General features: G+C 39.3%; 1 protein-coding gene across 1 annotated transcript in view; it reads right to left on the reverse strand.

Annotated features, from left to right (window-relative positions):
- LOC115793506 (sprouty-related, EVH1 domain-containing protein 2) overlaps window positions 1-11,427 on the reverse strand; it is a 32,708-nt gene extending 21,281 nt beyond the window's left edge. The window contains exon 1 of the mRNA XM_030748534.1: window positions 10,845-11,427. Within this exon, the coding sequence (XP_030604394.1) occupies window positions 10,845-10,870 (26 nt within the window). The 5' untranslated portion in view covers window positions 10,871-11,427. The remainder of the gene's footprint in view (window positions 1-10,844) is intronic.
- Between the last annotated feature and the right edge of the window lie 12,199 nt (window positions 11,428-23,626).

Raw genomic sequence — 23,626 nt, forward strand, 5'->3', positions numbered from 1 at the left:
AACCCAACGGGATGACTTAAAAAATACAAGGGAAAAACAAAAGAACAAAAGCAGTTTAGTCCTTTCATATAAGATCAACTTGATCGACAGTGCCTCTTGTCCAGATAAGTTCATTTGAACTTATTTTAAACTGGACCTAAATTTCTTTCAGTTAACTGTTTATCATTTATTCAATTACGCTTAGCTAACATTTTCAGCTGGCACATGTCATCCATTTCTACTACTTTTAGCTACCTTCTCACAACTTAATTTCATGATGTTTGGCGACCACTTTCAACCATTTATCCATTGTTTCGCTTAACAGTTTTACTTTTAGTTAAACATAGTTTATTGATCACAACTTCTAGCTAGCTAAGTGTTTATCTACATTGTTAGCTAACAGCGTAACCCCTAGCCATACTTTTAGCTAAATATTTTCTATTTATTTATAATTTTAGCTAGCCATTTTTTTCAATTACTTATCAGTTTTAAACATTTAAACATTCTCTCTGACTATAAGATATCAATTCCTTGTCCATTAACTGTTAATATTTCTTCCCAAACCTATTTAGGTACAGTGAATCTTTTAATTAAATCATAATATCTGTTTTTCCCCCCACAGTCATTCCAACTGACTTGCTATTGCAGAAGTACCCCCTAAAGTATCTGCACGCCTGGATGGGAATTACTAACTTATTTCAGTTCACTGCCATCACGTCTGCTCTGATACTGATTTTTTTGTTTGAAATCAACACTGCTGTTTTTACATGAAAGCACCACAGTGGTTCAACATGACTCAAACACATGTATGACACATTTCCATACAGAACCACACATCCAGGCCACCCGCATACAGAAATAACACCAAATTCTGTACTATATAAGCACATGTGCTTTAAGACACACGATACCAGCTATCAGTTCTCTGAGATGAACTTGTCACATTTTGGGCTGTCTTGTGACCCATGTTTAGAGCCCCGTCTGCCGACAGGCCCTATAATCTGTGGCTGGAACACACAGACAGCCACAACCAGCAGCAATGAACTACTTTAATACACTTGGAGTGGCCACACATTCTGACACACACATACATTTGGGAACTGTGAATCTAATTCTGGCCACACAAATGTTTTGTACGAGGTACTGATGCTGAAAAAGGATTGCGACACTCACTTTGAGAAAAGGTACAGTACTGTGCAAAAGTCCTGAGCCACCCCTCATTTCTTTATATTTTGCTTCCAAGGAGCTAGACTTGTAATTTTTTTTAAGCAGTCTTGAGCAATAGTTCTCCAGGCTCTCTGAAGGTCAAAGATTCTCTTTGGATATTGGCTGCTTTTTCTCTAATTTTCAGTCTGCTCCTTGTACCTGACCTTTTGCAGAGGAATGTTTTTTTGTTTGTTTGATAAGCCACTTAGCACTGATCTATGAATCATTCAAGCCTAACCCTAGAACACTTACATGACTTTTATAATACTATCACTTTCAGTTTAATGTGGGAAAAGTTAGCAAAGAACCAAGTTTAATTTGCACCTTTACAAAAACAAACCATTTGTTCCCATTTCTTTAGTTGAATCTATGAAAAATACCAAAGACTCCACAATCTGAGTGGCATCAAATAATATTTTTGCACTAACAATGCCATTCTCAAAGAGCCATTAGTCATGGATTGGTCTCCCCAGAGCCTGGACCTCAACATTATTGAAGCAGTGTAGGATGATGATGACAGAACAAAACAAAAGGCAGCCAACATCCAAATAAGAGCTTTGAATGTCGTTAAAGAACCCTGGGGAACTATTCCTGAAGGCTACTTAAAGAAATTCCAAGAAAACTCACAGGAATTACACAAAGTCTGTTTTCATCCATGTATGTTTGCATGTTTCAATAACTTACTGCATCATGTTTCCTATTTCCCTAGCAAAAATAAAGAAATGATGTGGCTCCCAACAATTTTGTATAGTATTATAGTTAATACACTATTTATAATCACCTATTTGTGTAGCACTCACTTACTGTACATCATCTTGAACCTTACACGCACTCTTCTACAAATACAGTTGCCTAATATTTGGGGGGGGGGGGGGGGGGGGAGCACTCTTGGTGATTTATAGGCAGGCTATGAGCTCAAATTGTGTTTTAGTTTAGACCGAAAGCACTTTTCACAGTTTCTTTGGGTGGGATAAGGGTGCAATGTGTTGCATCAAAAATTAAAGGATGACTCGGTTTAGAAGAAAGACCGGGTGAGCTATTTCCTTGCTGATAAGCAAAGAGTAGGCAAGCCATGTATCATGTCCGTATCTAATTTAATATAAGCCTTTAGGTCAAAGGTTCAAGGTGTGTCTGGCTTCTTAAGAAAGACAGCACTGCAGTTGCCAACCAAGTGCTTTTGTTTGCCTTGCAGTACAGCGTGACAATCACTCACAGCATGAAATTCAACAGCCTGGCATGCAAACATACCAACAATTTCACTGAGCTTGCTGTAGCCATTACTTTAACAGAAATAAAATAGCTAGACTGGAGCTTGGTCACGTTTGCAAAGTATGTTGCATCACTTCTTTTAACAACACCTTTGTAAATGTTTTCCTCCATTCTCACCTGTGGTTCAGATATGACTGTCAGATCTTTAGGACTGATGTAAAAAGTAGCATCCTTTAAGGAAACATCTTCCCTACAGTAGAATTAATATGCATTTGTTGCATTAGCTAAAACCCTGTCCTCTCTAAAAGTGTGAAAACAATTCTGTTTAACATGACCTTGAAACAAATGTATCTTTGATTTAAGTGGTTCATTGCACTGATCATTCTGTACTTTGTATTTCTGCTCCACACCTTGTAAACAAGTCATCATAATAAGGAAATGACATGTGGGTGGAGTACACACCTGTTGACTGCAAACTCTTTATTGCACCGTCATTGTTATTTGGCTTTATCTCTTCACTCTTTTTGATTCCACATTCTGACCGCACTTGCTGTTGAACCACTAAAAAATTGAATTTTTAGTGCATGCACTATTAAGAGTGCTCCACAGATAGCTGAACCCTGACAATGTCTGACGTCATCTGTGTCATAATATTGCCATAAAACAGTGAAAGGGGGTGGGAAGTGCACTGGTTATCAAGTCTGGAATCCAGCTCATCTGTGACAGATAAAAAGGCCAGTGAGGGCAGCCCAACCATGTGTGATAAGGGTGGCTATACTTCCTCTGATAAGGAATGGCTGGCCGCGCCTCTGCCTGATCAACAGAACAACACATACACACACTCACGTCTCTATGTATGTCTCCACACACCACACATGCTCCCTCTGTAGCAATCAGGATGTGACTGAAAGGTTCATCACAATAAAGATGACTTTATTATTGGTTTGTACTGATGCATTCAATGCTGACAGCATTTAAACACTTCAGGCTGATTAATGCCTGTGAGTAATGCACATATAGACCAGAGTTTATTAAATATTTCTCAGATGTTAGGACTTGATGTTTTCTGTTTCACATCACTGTAAGTGTGAAACTTGTGGGTTCCTTCCTTAGTGTTCAGACTGATTAAGCATGCGTAAGGTGTTAGTTTGCTCTAGAACGGCCGGAAATAAAGTAACAAGCCTCATTCCTATTCCACCGGTAAATGATTTAGCCTACCACACCAAACAAAAGAGGACAGAAATCAAGCTATAGTACTAAAATTAACATGTTATAATATTTACTTAAGGCATGAATTGAAAAAAATAAATCACCTTGATTGGAAAGCGACTGGGGTTCACTGTCTCTTGGCATAAAAAGAAACTTTTGTGATTTTGTGAACATGTGACAAATGGTGTGCGTAGAGTGTGGACTGATCAAATGTGTAGGCAAAAATGTGTGATGGTATCAAAATCTTAGTAAGGCAACTCCTAGTGTCTTGGAGGCAGCTTGCTATGTTTGATGTATAAGTTTATACATTAATGAGAGGCACACTGTAAAGCACATGGGTGAAAAACACTATAAAAATTTATGAAACTCAAACAGTGTGGGTAATTATTTTACAATGTTGTTCTTTCATATTGTGGCTTTCATTCAGAGAGTGACAGTGGGAGGGGGGAAGTGGGGTGAAGAGAGTTCATTCACAATTATTGACACCGGAGGCTCCCGAGGGGAAGTTTGATCAGCTTTCTGTCAATCAGTTGTTGTTATATGGAACAGTCACATGTTTGGGCAGCACAAGATTTGTGCTGCTGGTGTGAATGAGTGCAAGTGGGTCAACTGACATGAGAGTGATCACCAAGGATAATGTCCCATACCCAACTGACCAATTACAATATGAGTGCAGATTCTTTGGGTGACTAAAAAAAAGGCTCAGTATCACACAAATACTGTATGGCGTACATGGAGAAAGAAACTGAACTTGAATTGTGACTTTATTCAAGTTCAGTTTTGTGCAAAGGTCCAGGGCTCCAACACGTTATCCAACACTGTGTGCACTCCTGAGAAAGCCATCAGTCCGAGGGTGAAACATGAACTTCTAAACATGAACTTAACTGAAATAAAGCTGATTGGTTTTAAACCTCTTAAAAGTGACTAAACGAAACCAAGACCGTTTACCACATATCCGCTTACACTCTGTTAAAACCTAACACTTTGGGTCGCCCGTTAAACGATCGGTGAGAGGAGGTGCGAACTATTTTAATCGTCTCTATAGCCGCCACCGTGCCAACCTTGGTGTGTTCAACCAGGTAGATGCTCACATCTAAACTGTCAGATATCAATGGTTCATCTTGTGATTGGCGCCTGTGGTGCCACTCCAGGGCATCAAAGAAACTGAAAAATATTTGCATAATGAACAGTAGGACGTGTTCTCTTTGGGATTTCCTCATCTAAATATACGTATTTTTACTGCTGCACATGACTGACTGCAATGCTTCAAGATGGTGTTTGGGATGAAACGGCCTATAGCATTTCTCTTTTACATGGGTGTAGGAATACATTTCATTTTATTTTACTAGGTGAAATGATTGTGAATCTCACATTTTTAAACTTATCAGTATGTGTGGTGCAACTTTTTCACAATTCAAAACAATTTTGCTTAGCTAAGGTCTGCAAAGGTCTGAAGCTAAATAAATGAGAAAGGTGATGGACCAGAGCCTACCTTGTACACGTCATGAATAACCTCCAAAAGGGGATCTATTATGCTGATTTGAAATGACCCATTTTTATTTGAATCTGACCAAATATGGTCATTATAAAAGTCAGACAACTCACGTTTGGAATGGTTTATTGCAGCAGAATACTATAGTCAGCATTTGGTGTCTAGGCTCCAGGCCCCTGACTCCCTCCAGATATGATACACTCAAAAAATTAGGGAGTAATGAGTAAACATCCCTCTGGAGCCTACAGGTGGATGCTGGGGTGGTGGAGGGGTTGAAAAAGCAAGCAGCAATGCACCGACATGTCTGCGGGAGAAGTGGGAAATTCTTCAGCTTAAATAGACCACCACATTGGGGTGGTTGTGTTTGGTACATGATGCAAGGAGAGTGAGGCATGTTGGTGTGTATGAGGCAGTACAGCTCGGGTTTCCTGCCTGAACTAGCTCACAGGCTTCGCTTCATTTATCTTACACCGGGCTTTGGTGAAGCCCCTCAGTTTATCCTCTGAAAACTGTTTTAGCCAACTTTATTCTAATTCTCTTGCACAAATAAAATAGTTTTAGATGGTGTCAGCTGGGTAAGTTTGACAAAAAGAAATCAAAGTAGTTACACTTTCAATCTAGCACACTTATATTTCTTTTAGCTGTCATACAGGAAGAAAATAAGGTATTGGTAGAAGAAAAGCTAAATTATAAAAGCCAACTGGCTTGTCTTGCCTCTTCAAAAAAAAAAAAAAAAAAAAAAATTAATCAGCTGGAATAACAGAACACATAATGTACAGTACAGTGTTATTTGTCTACAAATTAACAGACTGCAAGCGTGCAAAGTGCACCATTCATGTTGATTTAAGTAAATCACTCAAGTAATGAAATGTCAAACCAAACCAAGTATAACCTTAAAGCAATTATTGAAGAAATGCAAGTTCACAGGGTTCACACCCCAGTGGATTGTTGTACACATGGTGTGACAAGTGAAAAACACACAGTGGAGTGAATGAAAACTCAAGCTATTATAATCTTGGTCATCTAGTCAGCTGATGAGCAGAGATTAGTAAAAAAACAGGCAAACAATCCGGCTCCATTGTTTAGTCTCTCGATATAAACAGCTCAGCCCATTATATAAAGGCTCCGGATAGCAACCAGTGATGAGCTGCTCTGTAAAACACAGGAAACACTGTGAAAAGGGATCTGTTCCACATGATGTGTGCATGCGTCTATGTGCAGGGGGGAGTACAGACTGAAAAAAGAAATGCTAAGGGTCTGTAAAGGAAGTTATTATGTTAATTATGTGTATCCACATATGCAGACTTTATATTTTCTCAGATATGAATCTAAATAAACTGCAGCTGTACTTACAATGAAACTCAAAGTACTGCATCGGTGTTGTAGGCTGGTTAATATACTGTGTATTTCTTATTTTAGGATATTATCACGTTTCTGCTGTAAAAGAGAAACTGCTAAACAAGCCTCTCCGAGTTTCTCTTTCCCACCACTGACTCTTTCAGTCTATGCAAGCTTCACAGACTGTTTTGTTATATTTATGTACTCTTGTTACAGTATATGAAAACACTGTATACATAAAAGACCAGTTAGCCATCCACAATGTGAGTTTGTCAGTACAATGCGTTCGAGCATGCGAAAATACCAACAAAAATGTTTCCAAAAGAAAGAGGCAAAGAATCGAAGCCTTCACAGGCAGCGCAAAGCGACTCCAACACATGTTGATTTTTAAGTAAGGGGGCCAAGTCTCACGTCTGAGTTTTACCCTTACTGCAATAAAGCTTCCAGCATTTTTAGAGCCTATTTGATGCGCTGTGATCATACTGGTAAATGAAACAACCCATGCAAGCATTCCTGAAATGACATATAGGAGCTTTTCCACTTGAAAGAGCAGAAAAAGTTCATATTAGTTGATGGCACAAACACACAAGATTAAGTCTGACCCAGGACCACTTTCGTCTTCAATCACTGTTAATTTTCTTAATCACTTACAGTTTTATTAGGGCTAGGCACAAAAATGACCTGGTTAAGTTTAGAAAAAGATCAGACTTTGGGTCAAAATATACCCTTTCACTATGTTGACCACAGTAGAATTAAGTGGTAACCTCAGAGGGTAAAAAATTTGGAAGTTTGTTTCTGCTATTGAAGAAAGAAAGAAAAAGTTACCATCCCCAAGTCAAAATTTCGAGTTACGTATCTTAAAATTTCAACCTAATAACTTAAATTTTTGAGGTAGGTACCTCAAAACTTTAACTTAGACGTAACTCAAAATTTGGAAATACCTAACTTGATATTTAGAGATAATAACCTGAAATTTTGAGATAACTTAAAATTTTGACTTACCTCTGCCTAGCGAGTTTTTTTTTTTTCAGTGGGAGAAACAAGCTTCCATAAATAATAATATAAATAATAAATTAGATTTATATAGTGTCTTTCAGGAAACCCAAGGCCGACTTACACAAAAGTCAAAGGCCTCAGTGAATAGATGGTGAATAGATGACTACCATAAAAAACTGATACAAAAGTGTGGTTCACATTTGCGCTCCTGAAACAGGTCAGCAGGGACACCTCTTATCTGTTTGGGGTCGTTTTTGGTAACGAGCTTTCCCCCAAAACTCCACACCTGTCAGGTTTATTATACTCTATTATGCCAAATGCTGTTAATGGAGAAAAGCACTGCGTGTGAGGAACAGAACAATCCTGCTAACTCCTCTGTTTGCCAATTGATGAGTGCTTTTATTCAGGGATTATATTTCGATGCTACGTTGACCTTATCTGAATGTCACTGGACATCTCCTGTCTAATACTGACTGTGCACATGCTGACTTTGCAGCAGCTCACATTAGATCAATACGTCCTTGGCTCATGTTGTGACTCTCAGTGCAGGGGAGAGCTTTTACTTCTATAAAAGGTAACAAATGTCCCCAGAAGGACGGTGCAAAGAGGGACATCCTCCATAATAGAGATATTATAGTTTAAGTCATGTAGCCAACAAAAGGCCCTCACGAACACAATGTATGCGTGTTTCTACACACAATGCCTGCTGATAGTACACTGACACATGGGCATGTGACCATCGCCATAGCGTGGATCAACAAAAAACTAACAAGTTGAAGACGCGCAATAAAACTGAAGACATAAGAGAGGCAGGGAGAAAAACTACACGACTACACTCCATGACACAAAACACATTAAAAGTGTGCTTTATTTCCTAACACAGCTGCAATCCTACTGAAGGGATCATCATTTCCGATAAGAAAACCACAACACACTGCCACTGCAAAGTTGCAAATAACCACAGCTGATCATTTCCTTCCAGTAACTGGACAATAAAAACTGTGACACCACATGGCAGAATGGCTGACATCTTTAGAAAAATATAGGTGGGGATTTTACTTTACAATGCAAACAAAAAAGTAAATTAGAGGAAGATGTGGTTCAAAAATTCTCAGCCTTTGACAGTCTAACTTTTATTCAGCTGGAAAAAACTAAAAGTCAAAAGACAAATTGAAATCTGTCAGCCAAGAGTTCATAACATACACCAATAAGCCAGAACATTAAAACCACCTGATGTCTATTGTGCAATACTGAAGCTCTTTGACGTGTTCCTCTAACCGTTCCCGAGCAGTTTTTGCTGTGTGGTGGCGGCTGCTGCCTTCGTGTTTAGGCGGAGACCACTGCATGTCAAAGTATCACCCAAAGCTTCCTCAGCAGTGGTTTTAGGTTTGTGGCTAAATTCTACTAGCACTGGGTTAAATTCAATTTGTTAAATGTATAAAGGTAAAAGTAAATAGTTAATTGCTAGTAAATGTGAACAAGAACTGAAGATGAACATATATTTTAACAATTTCTGAAGAACAAAATACATGCAGAATTACCCTGCCATATACAGTTATGTGCCATACAGAGTCTTTTATGTTCACTTTTATTAAGTGTTTCCAACTAAATAATGTACTATTGTTGCATTTTGCAACGTATATAGGGTGGTTTTAATGACCGAAAAATAGTATAACTGATCTTTTTGGCCAATTAGTGTAAAATCCAGAATTATAGGAGCATAAAAAGGCCTCTTTTGCTAACTTAAAGTCAATCAGCCATGGGTTTTTGAGTGCTTTTCCCACCACACCATGAGAATACTGTTTATCAGAAACACATGACTCAGAACGAGGCCATAAAGATACAGTTAGCACAGATGTTATTACAGGAAATGCGGCGTTTCAAAAGACATGCAAGACAGAAAAGAGTGGTTTGATTACTTGGTTGCATCTCCCACCACCCCCAGTGTGTGTCTGGCAACATATGACATGCACAGACAAAGGCTTGGTCGCAGTCCCTGCCTCTTTCTAGCCCTGGGACCGGGAACAGACACACAGACGCTGGCTTCGTGGAGCAGAGTGCGGCCAGCAGGCATGAATGGGGACGCGCTGAAGGTTAGAGGGCTTTTATGAATGAGCCGGCGTCACGCCACCGCAGCGCAAACAGCCCCTCCGGTGCCCTTCGCCTTCCCACCCCCGCCAACAGATCTGCAAGGCAGGCATTCCCATCGAGCACAGCCCCATGTAGACTGAAAGAGACAGACGCTGACGATATGGCTAGGCTAATAGAGCTGTAAAAATGCAAGCAGGAGCCAGTAAATTAAATGGTTTTGGCACGCTTGCTCATACGTCTGTGCATATGTTTTTTTCTGTGCAGGCTCCAGGACTGAAAAAAACAAAACAAAAAAAACCGAACAGGCTATAATCTCTCGTTGTTTGTTTTAACTGGAGCTCTGCCACCTGCACAGTATAAAGGTAGCCCAACACAGATTAATCTGCTCTTAAGCAAATTTTAAGCTTCAACACAGGCCCATGGGTGCCATATATAAACATATCGGTGGGCCTACCACTGAACGGCTCTATATAAGCTATAATTCACAGACTCAAAAGCATAAACCCGGGGTGTGCGTGTCAAACCGAAACGGTCACACACGATCTCACCACTTTCTACTTAAGGAGAAACGGTCGGGTCTCGTTTTTAGGCTGAGTCGACGTTTACGATCGCTATTTTTTATGAATGGAGCGCGGTAGGCTATGCAAATGAGGGCGATTGAGAAAGAGATGGCGGATGAGGCATATCGGATATCTCACATCCTGTGAGACTTCCCCTTCGGTTGGAAGCAAACACACAGATGTGACTAAATAACGAAGCGAAAAATGCCTCTGGAATGGCCATCGAGTTTTCGTTTCTCCCGAGCGACTCACAAACAAAAGGTGCGTGAGCTCACTGCTGCGTGTGTATTTATAAAAGGTGTAACTTCTGGGCGTGTAGGAGTTTCTAAGTTACGCTGTAACAGGGGCCTGCTCTCTCGCTTCAGATCCTTTCAGAAAATGTTTCCGATCCACCCACGCTTATTCCCCTCCTCCTCCCACTCCTCTCTCCTTTCTCTCTTGCCTTCCCAAGCCTGGAGTCTACACCAAGGTGGGGGCCCTAAAACCCCTCTTCGACAGCACTGTCAATGCATTGCTTCACAGCAGCATCAAACACCAAATCCAGCCAAGTGAGCAAAATAATAATAATAATAATAATAATAATAAAAAAATACAAAGCATACACATGAACATCTGTGCAGGGAATGCACATTCCATCAAGTTGCTCCAATCACCCCCAACTCGTAGCCACGGAGGGAACCAAAAAAAGAAAAAAGAAAAAGAATAGAAAAAAGAAAAAAGAAAGAGGGAGAGAGATAGACAAATCTTTGAGCTGTAGTACTTACTCGTTTGGGTGTGTTTCTTCTATCATTTTCTCGTTTCACCTCAGGTAATGTACCACGGCGGTTGCATACTTTTCGCTTGTCATTCTTACACCGTGGCTCCACCGATTCTGTCTCCAATTCCGCATAAATCCCCCCTGCGCCTTTGTGCGAGTGTCGGCTCTTTGCTTGCCTTCGACTGGCTGCGCCTCCGTCTTCTTTTCCCCTAAAAATTTCCTCTTTTACCCCTGGAGCCTCGCTCTTTCTTCTGGATCGCGAATGCCCGCTTTTCTATAACTTTAACACACCATCACCTTCAGTACATAACGTAGCATAAATGGACAATTTTGTAGCTGAATCCAGCTCCGGTCTTCTACCCCCCCCCCCTCCCCAAACACACACACACGCACGCACGCACACACACACACGGGCGCACAAGGCACACACTCCGTTTTTAAGTCCTAAGGCGCATGTTTTCACCGACGACTCCGGTTCCAGTTGTGCGTAAAAAGCGCGTCGTCGCTGTTGTTACCGAGGGGTGGCCCCGCTAGAGCCCCATCTCTCTCTACTCCATGTTGGATTGCAGGCGGCCGAGAAGCTCCAACGACGCCGGGGGAGGGAGGAGGGAGAGGACAGGGGGAGGGAGAGGGGGGGGGGGGGGGGGGGGGGGGGGGTGCGAGGCGGAAGCGGTGACGTAGGTGTACATTTTAGTGGAGGGCCCACGACGGCTGCAAGCCAAAGGGTTTCTTGATAAACGTACTCCCTCGTCTTTACCTTCCCAGAATCCTTGATTTTAAATCCGGACATGTTACCTTTGTCCTCATATGAAATCCTACACGCTTCTATTTGGGACAGTGCAGATAGTCCACAGAAAGGAAACAAAAAACCCTGCATGCAGTGGGCAGTGTTAGCTCATCACTCAACGCATTAGACAGATGAGCCTACATTATTATATCACTTATTTATAAGATCTCAACTTTTATATCTCATAAATAAGCAATATCATAATAATCACATTGAGCTGCTCACCAGCATATATTGAATATTAGATTGCCTTCAAATGGTAGAAAAAGGCAAAGTTCAAACTTCATAAACTTTAACACAATGCCTGATGAATCAGAAAAGATTAAAGGCGATTTCTGGATAATCTTGTTAACTTTTTAGCACCATATCAGTAAGAGGACTATCCGTTAATCTTCTCTTATTGCCTTTGTGCAGTGAACTACTCTGCGGATTGAGGTCTTTAACACCTATTGATTTGCTAAGGTGTGTGGAGTTTGAAGTTACATGATTAGCCTGTTTTGTTTGCTCGGAGTGCTGCCAGATTTGTGTTCCTGCTTCAAACAGTTGCCAGTATTGTTTTCAGGTTCATTCCTTGAAAAGAAAAAAAAAAAAAAAAAAAAAAAAAGTTTGGTTTATTACTGCGGTCATGTAGCGCCCTCAGCTGGTATTTCCTACAGCTTACACATCTGGACTTACAGTTTTGACCAATAATAATGTCTTTCTGAACACTCATAACGGACAATGTCAGAGCTTCAAGTAAAACTGAGACATTCCTTCTCAATTTTCAAAATCTGTGTTCATGCGGTTGGCGAAATATATGTTTCCAAGTCAGATTAAGAGCTAAATTTTTAACAGAGGGTAACTCAGTAACTATCATATCATATCATATCATATCATATCATATCATATCATATCATATCATATCATATCATATCATATCATATCATATCATGATCTCATTACTATGTACTTTTGCAGATTGCTCATGCAGTTTGTATTTTTGTCTTCAGAAGACTTCTCCATGATGAATTCTGGTATAGGAGTACAATAGATGTTAAGAGGACATGGGACATATTGGTTTGTCCCACCCAATAAAGACACAAAAGAAACACAAGATTACTTACAGGAAAAAAAAAAAAAAAAAAACTACCGATACTCTGTAACACAGATGCAGAAATGTTTCCAAGTGCTCAAAAATTCATCATGATGCAGACTCAAAAATAACTTAAAATACATCATCCAAAAGCACTCCACCCTTGCCAACCCCAGCAGAAGTACATTTTATTGTACACAGTAAAACAATGACATATGCAACAAGCGTGTTGACATTTATACAAAATGATGAATGCATGAATAGTTGCATGCACAGAATATAAACAGTCCACAGGCTCAACACTGACACTCTGTGGTTTGAGTGAGTACTTCAGACATACAGCTGAGAACATTTAAAAAGACATTTTTATCTGCTGTCGCTCTGCACTGTTCCACTGATTCTCAGAAGAAAACAGATAATATATGTTGAAAGTGTACGCATTACATAAACTTTCAGCTGAAAACTGTCAATTTCTGTTAAAGCATTACTGCATTCAAAAAAGTCAAAATTTTCCTATAACAGCATGGAAAATTCTATTAAATAATCTACGAATATGTCCCCACATTGCAGTTGTGTTTGGGAACTGTCTTTGATCCCCTAAAAAGTGCAACCAGTGGGTATAGTGTTTTGTACTGTGTCTGTTTTCTGTCAGAGGGTATGCTGTTTTTTTGTGCTTATGCTGTCCTAATATTTGCTTTATATTCTGTATGTACTTCATTCAACAGAAACTTCCCCTTAGGGTGTTGAAGGGTCATTCATCTACAGCTCTCTAGTGTATATAAACAGTAAACGAGCCCCCCCCCCCCCACACACACACACACACAGAGTTGGCCACCATTCATCATCAGTGGAGTAAACACTAACATTGTAGTCTCAGCTTTCTGTTTCCCAGCTTTGGGAAATTTATTATATTATCATTTTACAATAATTAACATACTTTTCAATGGTTGTATTCATCAGTTAGTCCACCTAATAAAACTAGTCACATTTAATGAATCAGGGTGTGTGATCTTATTTTCCTTGAGGTAACTGATCAACTGGGACCTCCCAAGATGAAACTGCTTTACAGTAATGATACTATGTAGCCACACAAAAAATTTCTTTAAACATTTACATAAGTATCATGTGAAAACTTGAAAACTGTCCAGTTCAGTAAAATGCTTTTTCACACCCAGTTTCACTTTTTAGTTTCAGTTCATTTTAGTTAACTATAGAGAGAAGAGAGAAAGAGCTTTATTTGTCACATACATATACATGCAGTGAGATTCATTCTCTGCATTTAACCCATCACACACACATGGAGTATGTAGTACACACAGCACAGCTTTAACTGGAAGTATCCAGATATCATACAGTATAAGATGAAAAAGCAAGGATAAAATAAATTGACAATATCACCATCACCAAATTGCACTTACATTTAAACTGTACTCATGGTTCATAATAGTGATTAAATTCCAGTGTAAATGAGAAAGAATGATTTTGCGATGTGATTGAGTCACATGCTGTCTGGTGATTTCATATCCAACTTACACAAATGTTATGTGAAAACTAGAAACCTCCATTCCATCAACACAAAAACTTGAGAGAAGCAGGAGACATAGTGTGCTGTATTAAACTTACAGTAACCAAATTCTGTAAATTGAACAGTATCTTACTGTGACACCTACAGCAATATAATGAAATAAATATAGACAGTATACAATTGTTAACGGCAGAAGATTGTGGGAAAATATTAGGTCACTATGGTAATTGTTCACCACTCTAATTAAGTTTACAGGAGTGAGCATACCCTTTCCTGGGTACCAATTTGACTGAGTTCTTTGCAGTGTTGAAGGTACCTTGTATATTTTTCTGGCGGTTGACATTTTAAAACCGAAGTAAAATCAATTTAAGTGAGAGATGAAAAACTCATCATACATGAAAGGAGCCAGTGCAGGTCTCCGTCAGCTAACAGCTTTCACTGTCTTTTGTAGAAGTCAGCAGACCAACAGATGGGGTTCCCAGATTGCATAAGTAAAAACTGTTCATAATTTATATCAGTAGAAGAAGAAGAATTTATATCAATAATAATTTAATATGTTATGATAATTCACCTGTTTTTCATTCGTAATTGTCTTTATTTCTCCCTTTTATCTCCTTGCAAATGGCAAATGAACTGGTTCTTATATAGCACCTTTCTACTCTACATGAGCACTCTATACAGAATGTCACACAGATTCATTCAAACACGTACTACATCTAAGTGCTTTCTAACATTCACACCCCAGTGCACGAATCGGGAGCAACACTGGGTTCAGTATCTTTTCCACGGATACTTTGACATGGAGACTGGAGCAGCCAGGGATCAAACCACCAACCTTCCAATTAGCAGATGACCTGCTCCACCTCCTGAGCCACAGCCACCCCGGTATTGCTGGTACCTTATGTACTTTCACTCAGTGATGTCAGTAACGCGTGACTTAATTACTCTAATCTGACTACTTTTTTTCGGTAACGAGTAATCTAACGCGTTACTATTTGCAGTCTAGTAATCAGATTAAAGTTACTTATCCAAGTAACTGTGCGTTACTATTTTTGTTATATTCCATAGTTAAAAGATATATTTTTGCTTTCTTCTTGCGTCTCGGGGCGTGACGTCTGGCCGATGCCACAATTAAGTCCCGTTTTCAGCATGAGGACAATAATGGACACAGCGACACAAACGTAAACAACGAAGGGAGGAGAGAGATGCGCGTTTTCCAGCTGGAAATGCAGGCACTGTTTTGAGTTTGTGTCAGCTAAAGATGACAATACTAAGGTTAGTTGTGCACTCTGTGCTGGCGACAAAGTCACACTAACAGAGCAAGTCCCACCAGGTGGTGCGAAGCAGAGCTGCGGCTAATGCAGGAACCCCCCAGCACCCAAACAACAAAAGCTGGACTTCGGTACAAAACCAGTAAGTGGGGGAGAGTTGAAGAAGTTGGTCGGACTGTATGTAGTAGAGGTAATGCTGCCCTAGTTACTTCTAAAATTAAGTAATCAGTAAAGTAACTAAATTACTTTTAAAGGAGTAATCAGTAATCGGGTTACTTTTTCAAGGTAACTATGCCATCACTGGTTTCACTTATATCTCTTCTTGAACATTTAATTTGTTGTTTATTTCCTGTCTTATCCCGTGAAGCACTTTGTAACTTTGATTTGAAAGGTGCTATATATAAAAAAATATAATTTTAAAGTACAGTTTTTATTTCAGTTACTGTAATTGAAATTATTTTCAGCACAAAACTGCTCAAAAAATAACGGAACTCTTGTTAATCAGAGTATAGCATCAAGGAAATTAAATTTCTTGGATATGTAACAGAGAGAGTTGTTAATCAGTTTCAGCTGCTTTGGTGTTATTGAAATGAATAACAGGTGCACACAGGGGCAACAATGTAACAACCCCCAAAACAGGAATGGTTTTACAGGTGGAGGCCAGTGACATTTTTTCCCTCCTCATCTTTTCTGACTGTTTTTTCACATTTTGTTAGGGTCAGTGTCACTACTGGTAGCACGAGGCCATGCCTGGATCCTACAGAGGTTGCACAGGTAGTCCAACTCTTCCAGGATGGCTCATCAATACATGTCATTCCTAGAAAATTTGCTGTGTCTCCCAGCACAGTCTCAAGAGCATGAAGGAGATTCCAGGAGACATGCAGTTACTCTAGGAAAGCTGGGCAGGGCTGTAGAAGGTTCTGAACCCATCAGCAGGACTGGTATCTGCTTCTTTGTGAATAAACTATCTTTCATAGTGAAGATGCCAAAAACACAATGAAATTTAAGCACTTTAGAACACTGGACTGTCCATATGAAACTTTTGAACTATTTAACATTTTAAACTATAAATAATAAAGTCAGTGTGCTGAGTCATAATTGAAGGAGCTATCCAAGGTACTTTAGTATTTGAAGTCCGTATTCATTAGTAGAGTGCAGGTTTTCATTCTAAAAGTTATTAAAAAAAAAGAAAATAGATAATCCCAGATTTAGTCCCAGGAAGAGACCTCATTCACTTTGAGGCTGTATCAGGAAGAGCATCTGATTTAAAAAATCTGCTCAATCATACATATGGAGCTACCTGCTGTGGCAACAGGAGCAGCTGTAAGAAGCTTATATCACTTTGCAGACTGTGGCAAGTCAGCGAGCAAAAAAGTCTTGCAAAGATATCTTTGTAAAAAAAACTGAATATATGGCAGTGCTTTTGCAGTTAATTGCATTAGATTTTAGATGTACCTAATAAAATGAGCACACCTTAGTGCATAAAGTGTAGTTATATATTTGATTTAAAAATCATTTTGAGCAGCTAATTATTGTTTGCATAACTGGTCAATGGTAAAAATACAACAGCTATATAGGGCATTTTAAACTGTAAAAATACACTGCAAGGCTGAGGCATACCCTGGTATTTGACAACATTAAATCTCATTCAACAATTCTCCACTGATTAGAGGGCTAATGGCTATAATTTGGCCAAATTTGAGTCAATGTGAAAATGTTTTAGACTTTTAGATTAAATTTGGACTTCTTATCAAATTATTTCAATGGTTAAATGGTAAAACTAGGAAAAAAATAAATTTTTTAGGGAGAGCAATAAAACAGTGTCCAACACAGCAGCTGTCCTCATGACATGCTGGTTTATAACCCAGAGGTAAACCTTCATGAGCTAATCAGCTGATGATGATTTGTGGACACTCATCCAGCTCATAGTGTTATATTGGAAGTGTGACAGTCAGGGATGGTACAAATAAGCTCAAATCATGTGCAACACATCATGAGAATGGAAAATATACAGTATGCAGCCACCCCTCAATTCTTTATATTTTGCTAGGAAAATGGAAAATAGGTGCAGCCATTTGTTGAAACGTGCAAACATAAATGGGAATACAGCATATAAGGCAAAACTGAGTTTGTACAACTCTAACAAGCTTGAAAGTCAATATTTGGTATGACTAACATTATTCTTCAACACAGCTTGAACTCACTTAGGCAAGCTTTCTATAATTTCTTTAAGTAGCCTTCAGGAATTGTTTTCGAGGTTTCTTCAAGGACATTCAGAGCTTATCTTTGAATGTTGGCTGCCTTTTGTTGCATTTTCTGTCAAGATGATGTGTTTTTTTCTATCTAAGCATCACTGCACTGGCAGTACAAAATTGTCAAGTTTGGTTCAGTCTAGTTCTTGTTTGATTTGACATACCTCAGCCTTTTCTCCCTGTTTCCCTTCCGTAAGAATAGCTTCTTGACAGCCACCCTTCCATTAGTAGATGGATTAACTGAAGGGCCAGATGCATCTCTCAGGCCATGTGTCACATCTTTGCTGGATTTTTTTTCCCTATTTCTTAAGGAAATGACTTTCAGATATTGTTGATCTGCTGTAGTTTTTATATATTTTATATATATATATATATGTGTATGTATGCATGTATGTATGTATGTATGTATGTATGTATGTATGTATGTGTGTGTGTGTGTTTCCCTGTGTGTTTTGGTCATGTTTAGATTCCCTCTATGTCAGGTTTCCGTGGTTAAGTCTGTGTGTTATGGTTGGTCACTTCCTGTTTTATTTTGACAGTCTTGTGTTCCTTGTGCTTTGTGTTTAGTTTTGCTTCCCCTCTGTAATTATGTTCAGCTGTGCCCCTCACCTGTTGTCACTCTCCTCATTAGCCCTGGTGTATTTATTGTCTGCTTTTGTTTTTGTCCTTTGTTGGGTCCTCATCATTGTTAGCGTATAGGATGTTCCTGCTGTGTGCCTTAGAGTCTAGTTATTTTTGAGTTTTCATGTAGCTGGTGCCTGACCAGCCTTGATATCCTGAGTTTTGAATAATAACATGAATTATAAGTCTACCTCTTGCCTTTGAGTCCTGCATTGAGGTCCTCCCGGCCTTGCCTGCTGCAGCCGTCATGACACAGAGCATCGTTTTCTTCATCAGTATCATATTGGCCTTCTGCTTTCAAGTTTGTTTCTTTTTAAGATTTCTCCATTTGTGTTTTAACAAATTTTATGTACTATTTATTTTATATATGAGGATTATTATATAACTTATTTTATTGCTTAATGTATGTTTTAATATGTTAACAACAAAGTAGTTTCATGCAGAGGTGCACCACTTAGTCTTTCCAGGTGCCAAGTTATGAAAAAAAAAGGCACTGATAATCTCCAAATGTTTCCCAAGCATTAATTTCTGTCATGAGCTAGGAAACGATTATTTATTTTTGATGAGTCATTATGAAGCCATTAATTTTTTATTTTTTTTTTTTTTGATCACCTGCTTCTGCGCATAATCCATCATTGACTAGATATCAAAGCGAGGCTTGACTGACGGAGTTTTAACTTGCTCGTTGTTTTGGCACAAGGCAAAATAATAATCAAAGAAAGTTTTGCTGTTTGCTGGCTTTTTTCCACTTTCACAGTTGACTGTAATTATTGTCTGTCTTTTTCTTTTTTTGGTTGCCTCTATTAGCAGTCCCCTCAAGGGACTGTGCACTTTTTGGTTAGTAAATATTTGTTTATCCCAACTGTACAGCATTGCTCCTGGCCACAGAAAGTTTTATGAACTATTTTGTGTGACATGACTACGATTGACATATTCTCATAGTCCATATCTATAATTTGATTTTGAACAACAAATTTAAAGTTATACAGTCTTTGTTTGAAAATGAGGCTAAATAAATACATTTCCTGTACATTTGCATATAAAATGAAATGACCAATAAATTTAAAATATTACTCAAACTGCCAAAAGAGAATCTAGATGTAGTCATTCTTTTTTAACTGGCACTGGAAACTTAGTTTTTATGTATTTTTACAGGGACTCAGGATCAGTCAGAATGAAGATGAAGACAAAGCGCCAGAGTGGTTGCACACTCCTACAACAGCTGGTAAAATTCTGTCCTTACCAAATCTAAGAAATGTTCTTTTGTTAATGAATCCCTCTGGTACAAGATCAGGTGCAAGCCCCTTACTGTTAATATGTTGATAATGTGATGCCTCTTTCATGGTGGAATGCCATTTAAAATATATATATATCAGTAGGCAGTGATAAGCCCATGAGAGAGATGACTCACAGTGAAAATCTGGCCTCAACAAGTTGAAACCACTACCAATGTGTGGAGAACTTAAGCACCCTTAGGGTGTACTCATTGGCACAAAGGTGCACACACACCAGGTGATCAGTACACTGCCTGAGCATGCTGGACCCCAAAGTCCATTTCATTTGACTAGTGTGATGTACATGTCATGCCCAAGTGGGCCTGGGCATGGTTTAGTTGGTCTTAAGTATGGGATGCATACAGTTTGATTGCTATCTGCACTCCTCAATGACAGCTGCCTCTGAGAATATCTGCAAGAGCTCTTTTCAGGAGCGTGCGTGTGAAACAAAGTGAGAGCGTGCACAAGAGGTACCGAGAAAAATGGATGCGTACTTGGACCCGCCTCATTAAGTGCAGTGTGAGTGCAGGTCGGAGGGGGGATAATCATGCTCAGGCACAGTATGTGTAAGTACACCCTACTCTGCCTACAGGTAATTCAAATAGCCACAAAGATTGTATATCATCTATTACAACCTATAACTTGACTGAAATGGGATTATATGGGCTAAATTCAAAATGCAATAAAGTTCCTCATTACAACAGTTCATCCATTAAAATAATTTGAATTCCATTTCTTTTGATTTCAGTGCTATTGAGCTCAAACTGAGATGCTGAAAAGGTGTTTCAAAAAAAAAATCTTTTTTTTTAACTTTTTTTAGTGCAGGAAAACTCGTTTTCCACATTTAACCTATTCCAGCAGCAGTGGGCAGTCACACCACTGGGGACCAACTCCAGATACAAGCCAGTGCCTTGGTCAAAGGCATAATTTCCATACTTTCATCATACATTTAAGTAGTAGCCTAATTCAAACACTTTTATTTTATATTTTGCCTAAAAACTCCTCACACAGACAATAGTTTTGAAAAAAATTCCAAGTCCTTGAACCGCAGCTTCATTGCCAAGCTGGTGTGGAGTAAAATCATTGTTTCACATCTCTGTTTGGTGTTGAAAGTTTGCTGGAAAATCAGATTCTATCAAAATTTCTGACAAACTAGTGCATGGTTGTCAGTGTTAAGGATGCAGTGCATAGAGAACTGGTTATTCTAAAAAGTAATCAGCTGTAAAAACTAAATAGGAATAAAATTTTAAAAAATTGTCTTGCCCTTATCTTCAAAAAATGAGCTTGAGTCTGTTTTTAAATCTTCTCTACTGATTTCAGTTATGGCCGTAAATACAGAGTATGCTTAAAGGGGTTTAGTTTGCCACTAATTCAAACCACACTGCACTCCCGCTTTTGCAGAGACCCCCACCCTGAGTATCACAAAACATTCATCAGGCCTGACTCCGTGACCTCTCTGCATCCCCGGCCTCCCCGGCCAATCAGAATTGAACCAGACAGCGTCTCTCTGTCTGTAACTTCTGTACACACACATAAAAGCCTTTTTTCCCTTCAAGACTGTTTACACCCCCAAAGCCACGTTCCCCTTATTTAAAAAAAAAAAAAAAAAAAGAAAAAAAGAAATCAGCACTGCCCTGCACATTAATGACCCCCAGACACCCGTACACCCCCCCAACCACCCCTTCCCTCCACCCCCTTATCACAACACTTCATATCCAGGTGACAAATGACTTTGCCCCAGTGTGTGGTATCAGGTCAGAGGTCGACCTAACAGTTTTTGTGGGGTTTAGGGGCAAATGGGAGTCATTGTGACTAGGGTTACGATTGTGGCCAAAGTGCTTATATGCTTCCCACCGTGAGACTACATGCCTCTTCCAGCAGAGGGAGACAGGCTTTCACATTCCAGCTCAGTCGTTCCCAAACAATAAAACTGGTTTTCATATAGAAGATAGTTTAAAGTAGGTCACTGTCGATTTCTACAATATGTTAAACCAAGGATTATGTGTTTAATATTGTATACACTCACTCTTATTTGATTTAAGAGGGAAAAAAAGTTTATTATTGAGACCTGCGTATGAAGTTCTCCCTTTCTTCAGAAACAAAGGAAAACTGCAAAATGCAGATCCCAGAAAATAAGTGCCACTGTATCAATAATATAATTAAGTACACAAAATGTTCTTTTGTGTGGAGTTTGCACATTGTCACTCTAATTCGGTAGGTTTTCTCCACACGTCAGGGTGTTTTCCGTTATCCAAAGAAGACCAAGTTAGGTTGCACAGTGACTCTGAATTAGGTGCCTTAGGTGTGAATGGTTGTCTGTTCCTAGAAGAGCTCTGCTCACCTGCTGCACCGCTTGCCTAGTGTCAACTAGGATGACCTTTAAAATAATTAGGCGTATAGCTAATAGATAATTGAACAAATGTTCTGCTATACTTTAATTTTTTTTATTTGTAAAATAAATAAACGTGTAAAATAAATGAAATGAACCACATTCACCACAGTATTTATAGCCTAAGCTCATTTCCAATGTCCAAGCTAAGATTGTCCTTTACCGACTGCTTTATGCTACAGTCACACTGGAGACTGCGGCATGACCAAAATTATTGCGACTATGTGCAGTTAACTTGCAATCTTGTTGCATTTGAGATGGCTGTTTCAAAGATGGAGATGAGGTGTGCGAAGACCTGCAGTTAGTTGCTGTTTTCAAAGTGACTATGGCCCACCGGATGCACCGAAAAGTGCATCCGGTGGGCCATAGTCACTTTGAAAACAGCAACTAACTGCAGGTCTTCGCACACCGGATGCACCGAAAAGTGACAGTGAGATGGAGTCAGCCTGCTATCAGTTTGTAATTGAACAGAGTTAAGTTGGCAATTATGTGTAATATGTGTATCTGTAAAACCACGCAAACACAGGAAGAACATGCAAACTCAACACAGAAACTCAGCCCCCCTTCCCTAGGGATGTTGGAGATCTTGTCCAAATAATGCATACTGAAAAGTACACATTTAGTCAGATTCTGACAGATTTTTGGAAAGTGTCTGATTGACAATGGCTTCATTTTTCAGCTTGACAGTATTCCCAAACACGCTGTCAATGCAGTAAAAGCATACCTGGATAGAAAAACACACAATGGAACACTATCAATCATGGACTGGCCTCCCCAGAGCCTGGACCTCAACATTACTGAAGCCGTGTGGGTTAATCTTGACAGAACAGAACAAAAGGCCAAAGAAGAGCTTTCAATGTCCTTCAAGAAATTTGGAGAATTATTCCTGAAGACTACTTAAAGAAGGTGCTCAACAACCTTGCTCTAATATAGGAATATAACCAGAAGACAACTGGTTGAGTCGAGTCTCGTGTTGTAAAGAGACGCATTGCAGACTTGCTGTGATCATCAGTGCAGACTGACTCCAATTGATTGCAATGTGATGGAAATCTGTGTTTATAAATTAGATGGCAGTTATTTGGAAACCAATCTGAGAATGATTGCAGTCGTGATTATTTGGTGACATGTTGCTTGGTGGGACCTTGCGATTAAAGGTGGCTGCCCAGAGGTTGCGCATGCAGCATCCTTAACCTCTGGGTGACCAGTTGGCCAGTACAACTTGCAATTGATTGCCAAAGGAAGAAAAAAAAAAAAGAGGAAAAATACAATCATTGGGCAGCCTGATTTATTTATTTATTTATTTTAAAACTAGCCGCAAGGAGGTTATCGTCCTGTTTTTTTTTTTTTTTTTTTACTCTAGTGTGACTGAGCCATTACTGTCTAAAATTGAAGGGGTAACAAATTTGATACTTCACAAAAGTGGCAAACATCTGTAGGCGCTCTGGCTGCTGAGATGTATAGATTTTCTGCTTTCCCTTGCCTTGCAAAACTTTAGAAAGGCTCAACTTTTGAACTGTACAGCAGGCTTCAAACAATTTGAGGACAGTCACGTGACAGCTGTCTCGTTCTTGTGAACAAGATATCTGAAGAGGGATTTT

Source organism: Archocentrus centrarchus, chromosome 15 (assembly GCF_007364275.1).
Source record: "Archocentrus centrarchus isolate MPI-CPG fArcCen1 chromosome 15, fArcCen1, whole genome shotgun sequence".
Classification (NCBI taxonomy): Eukaryota; Metazoa; Chordata; class Actinopteri; order Cichliformes; family Cichlidae; genus Archocentrus; species Archocentrus centrarchus.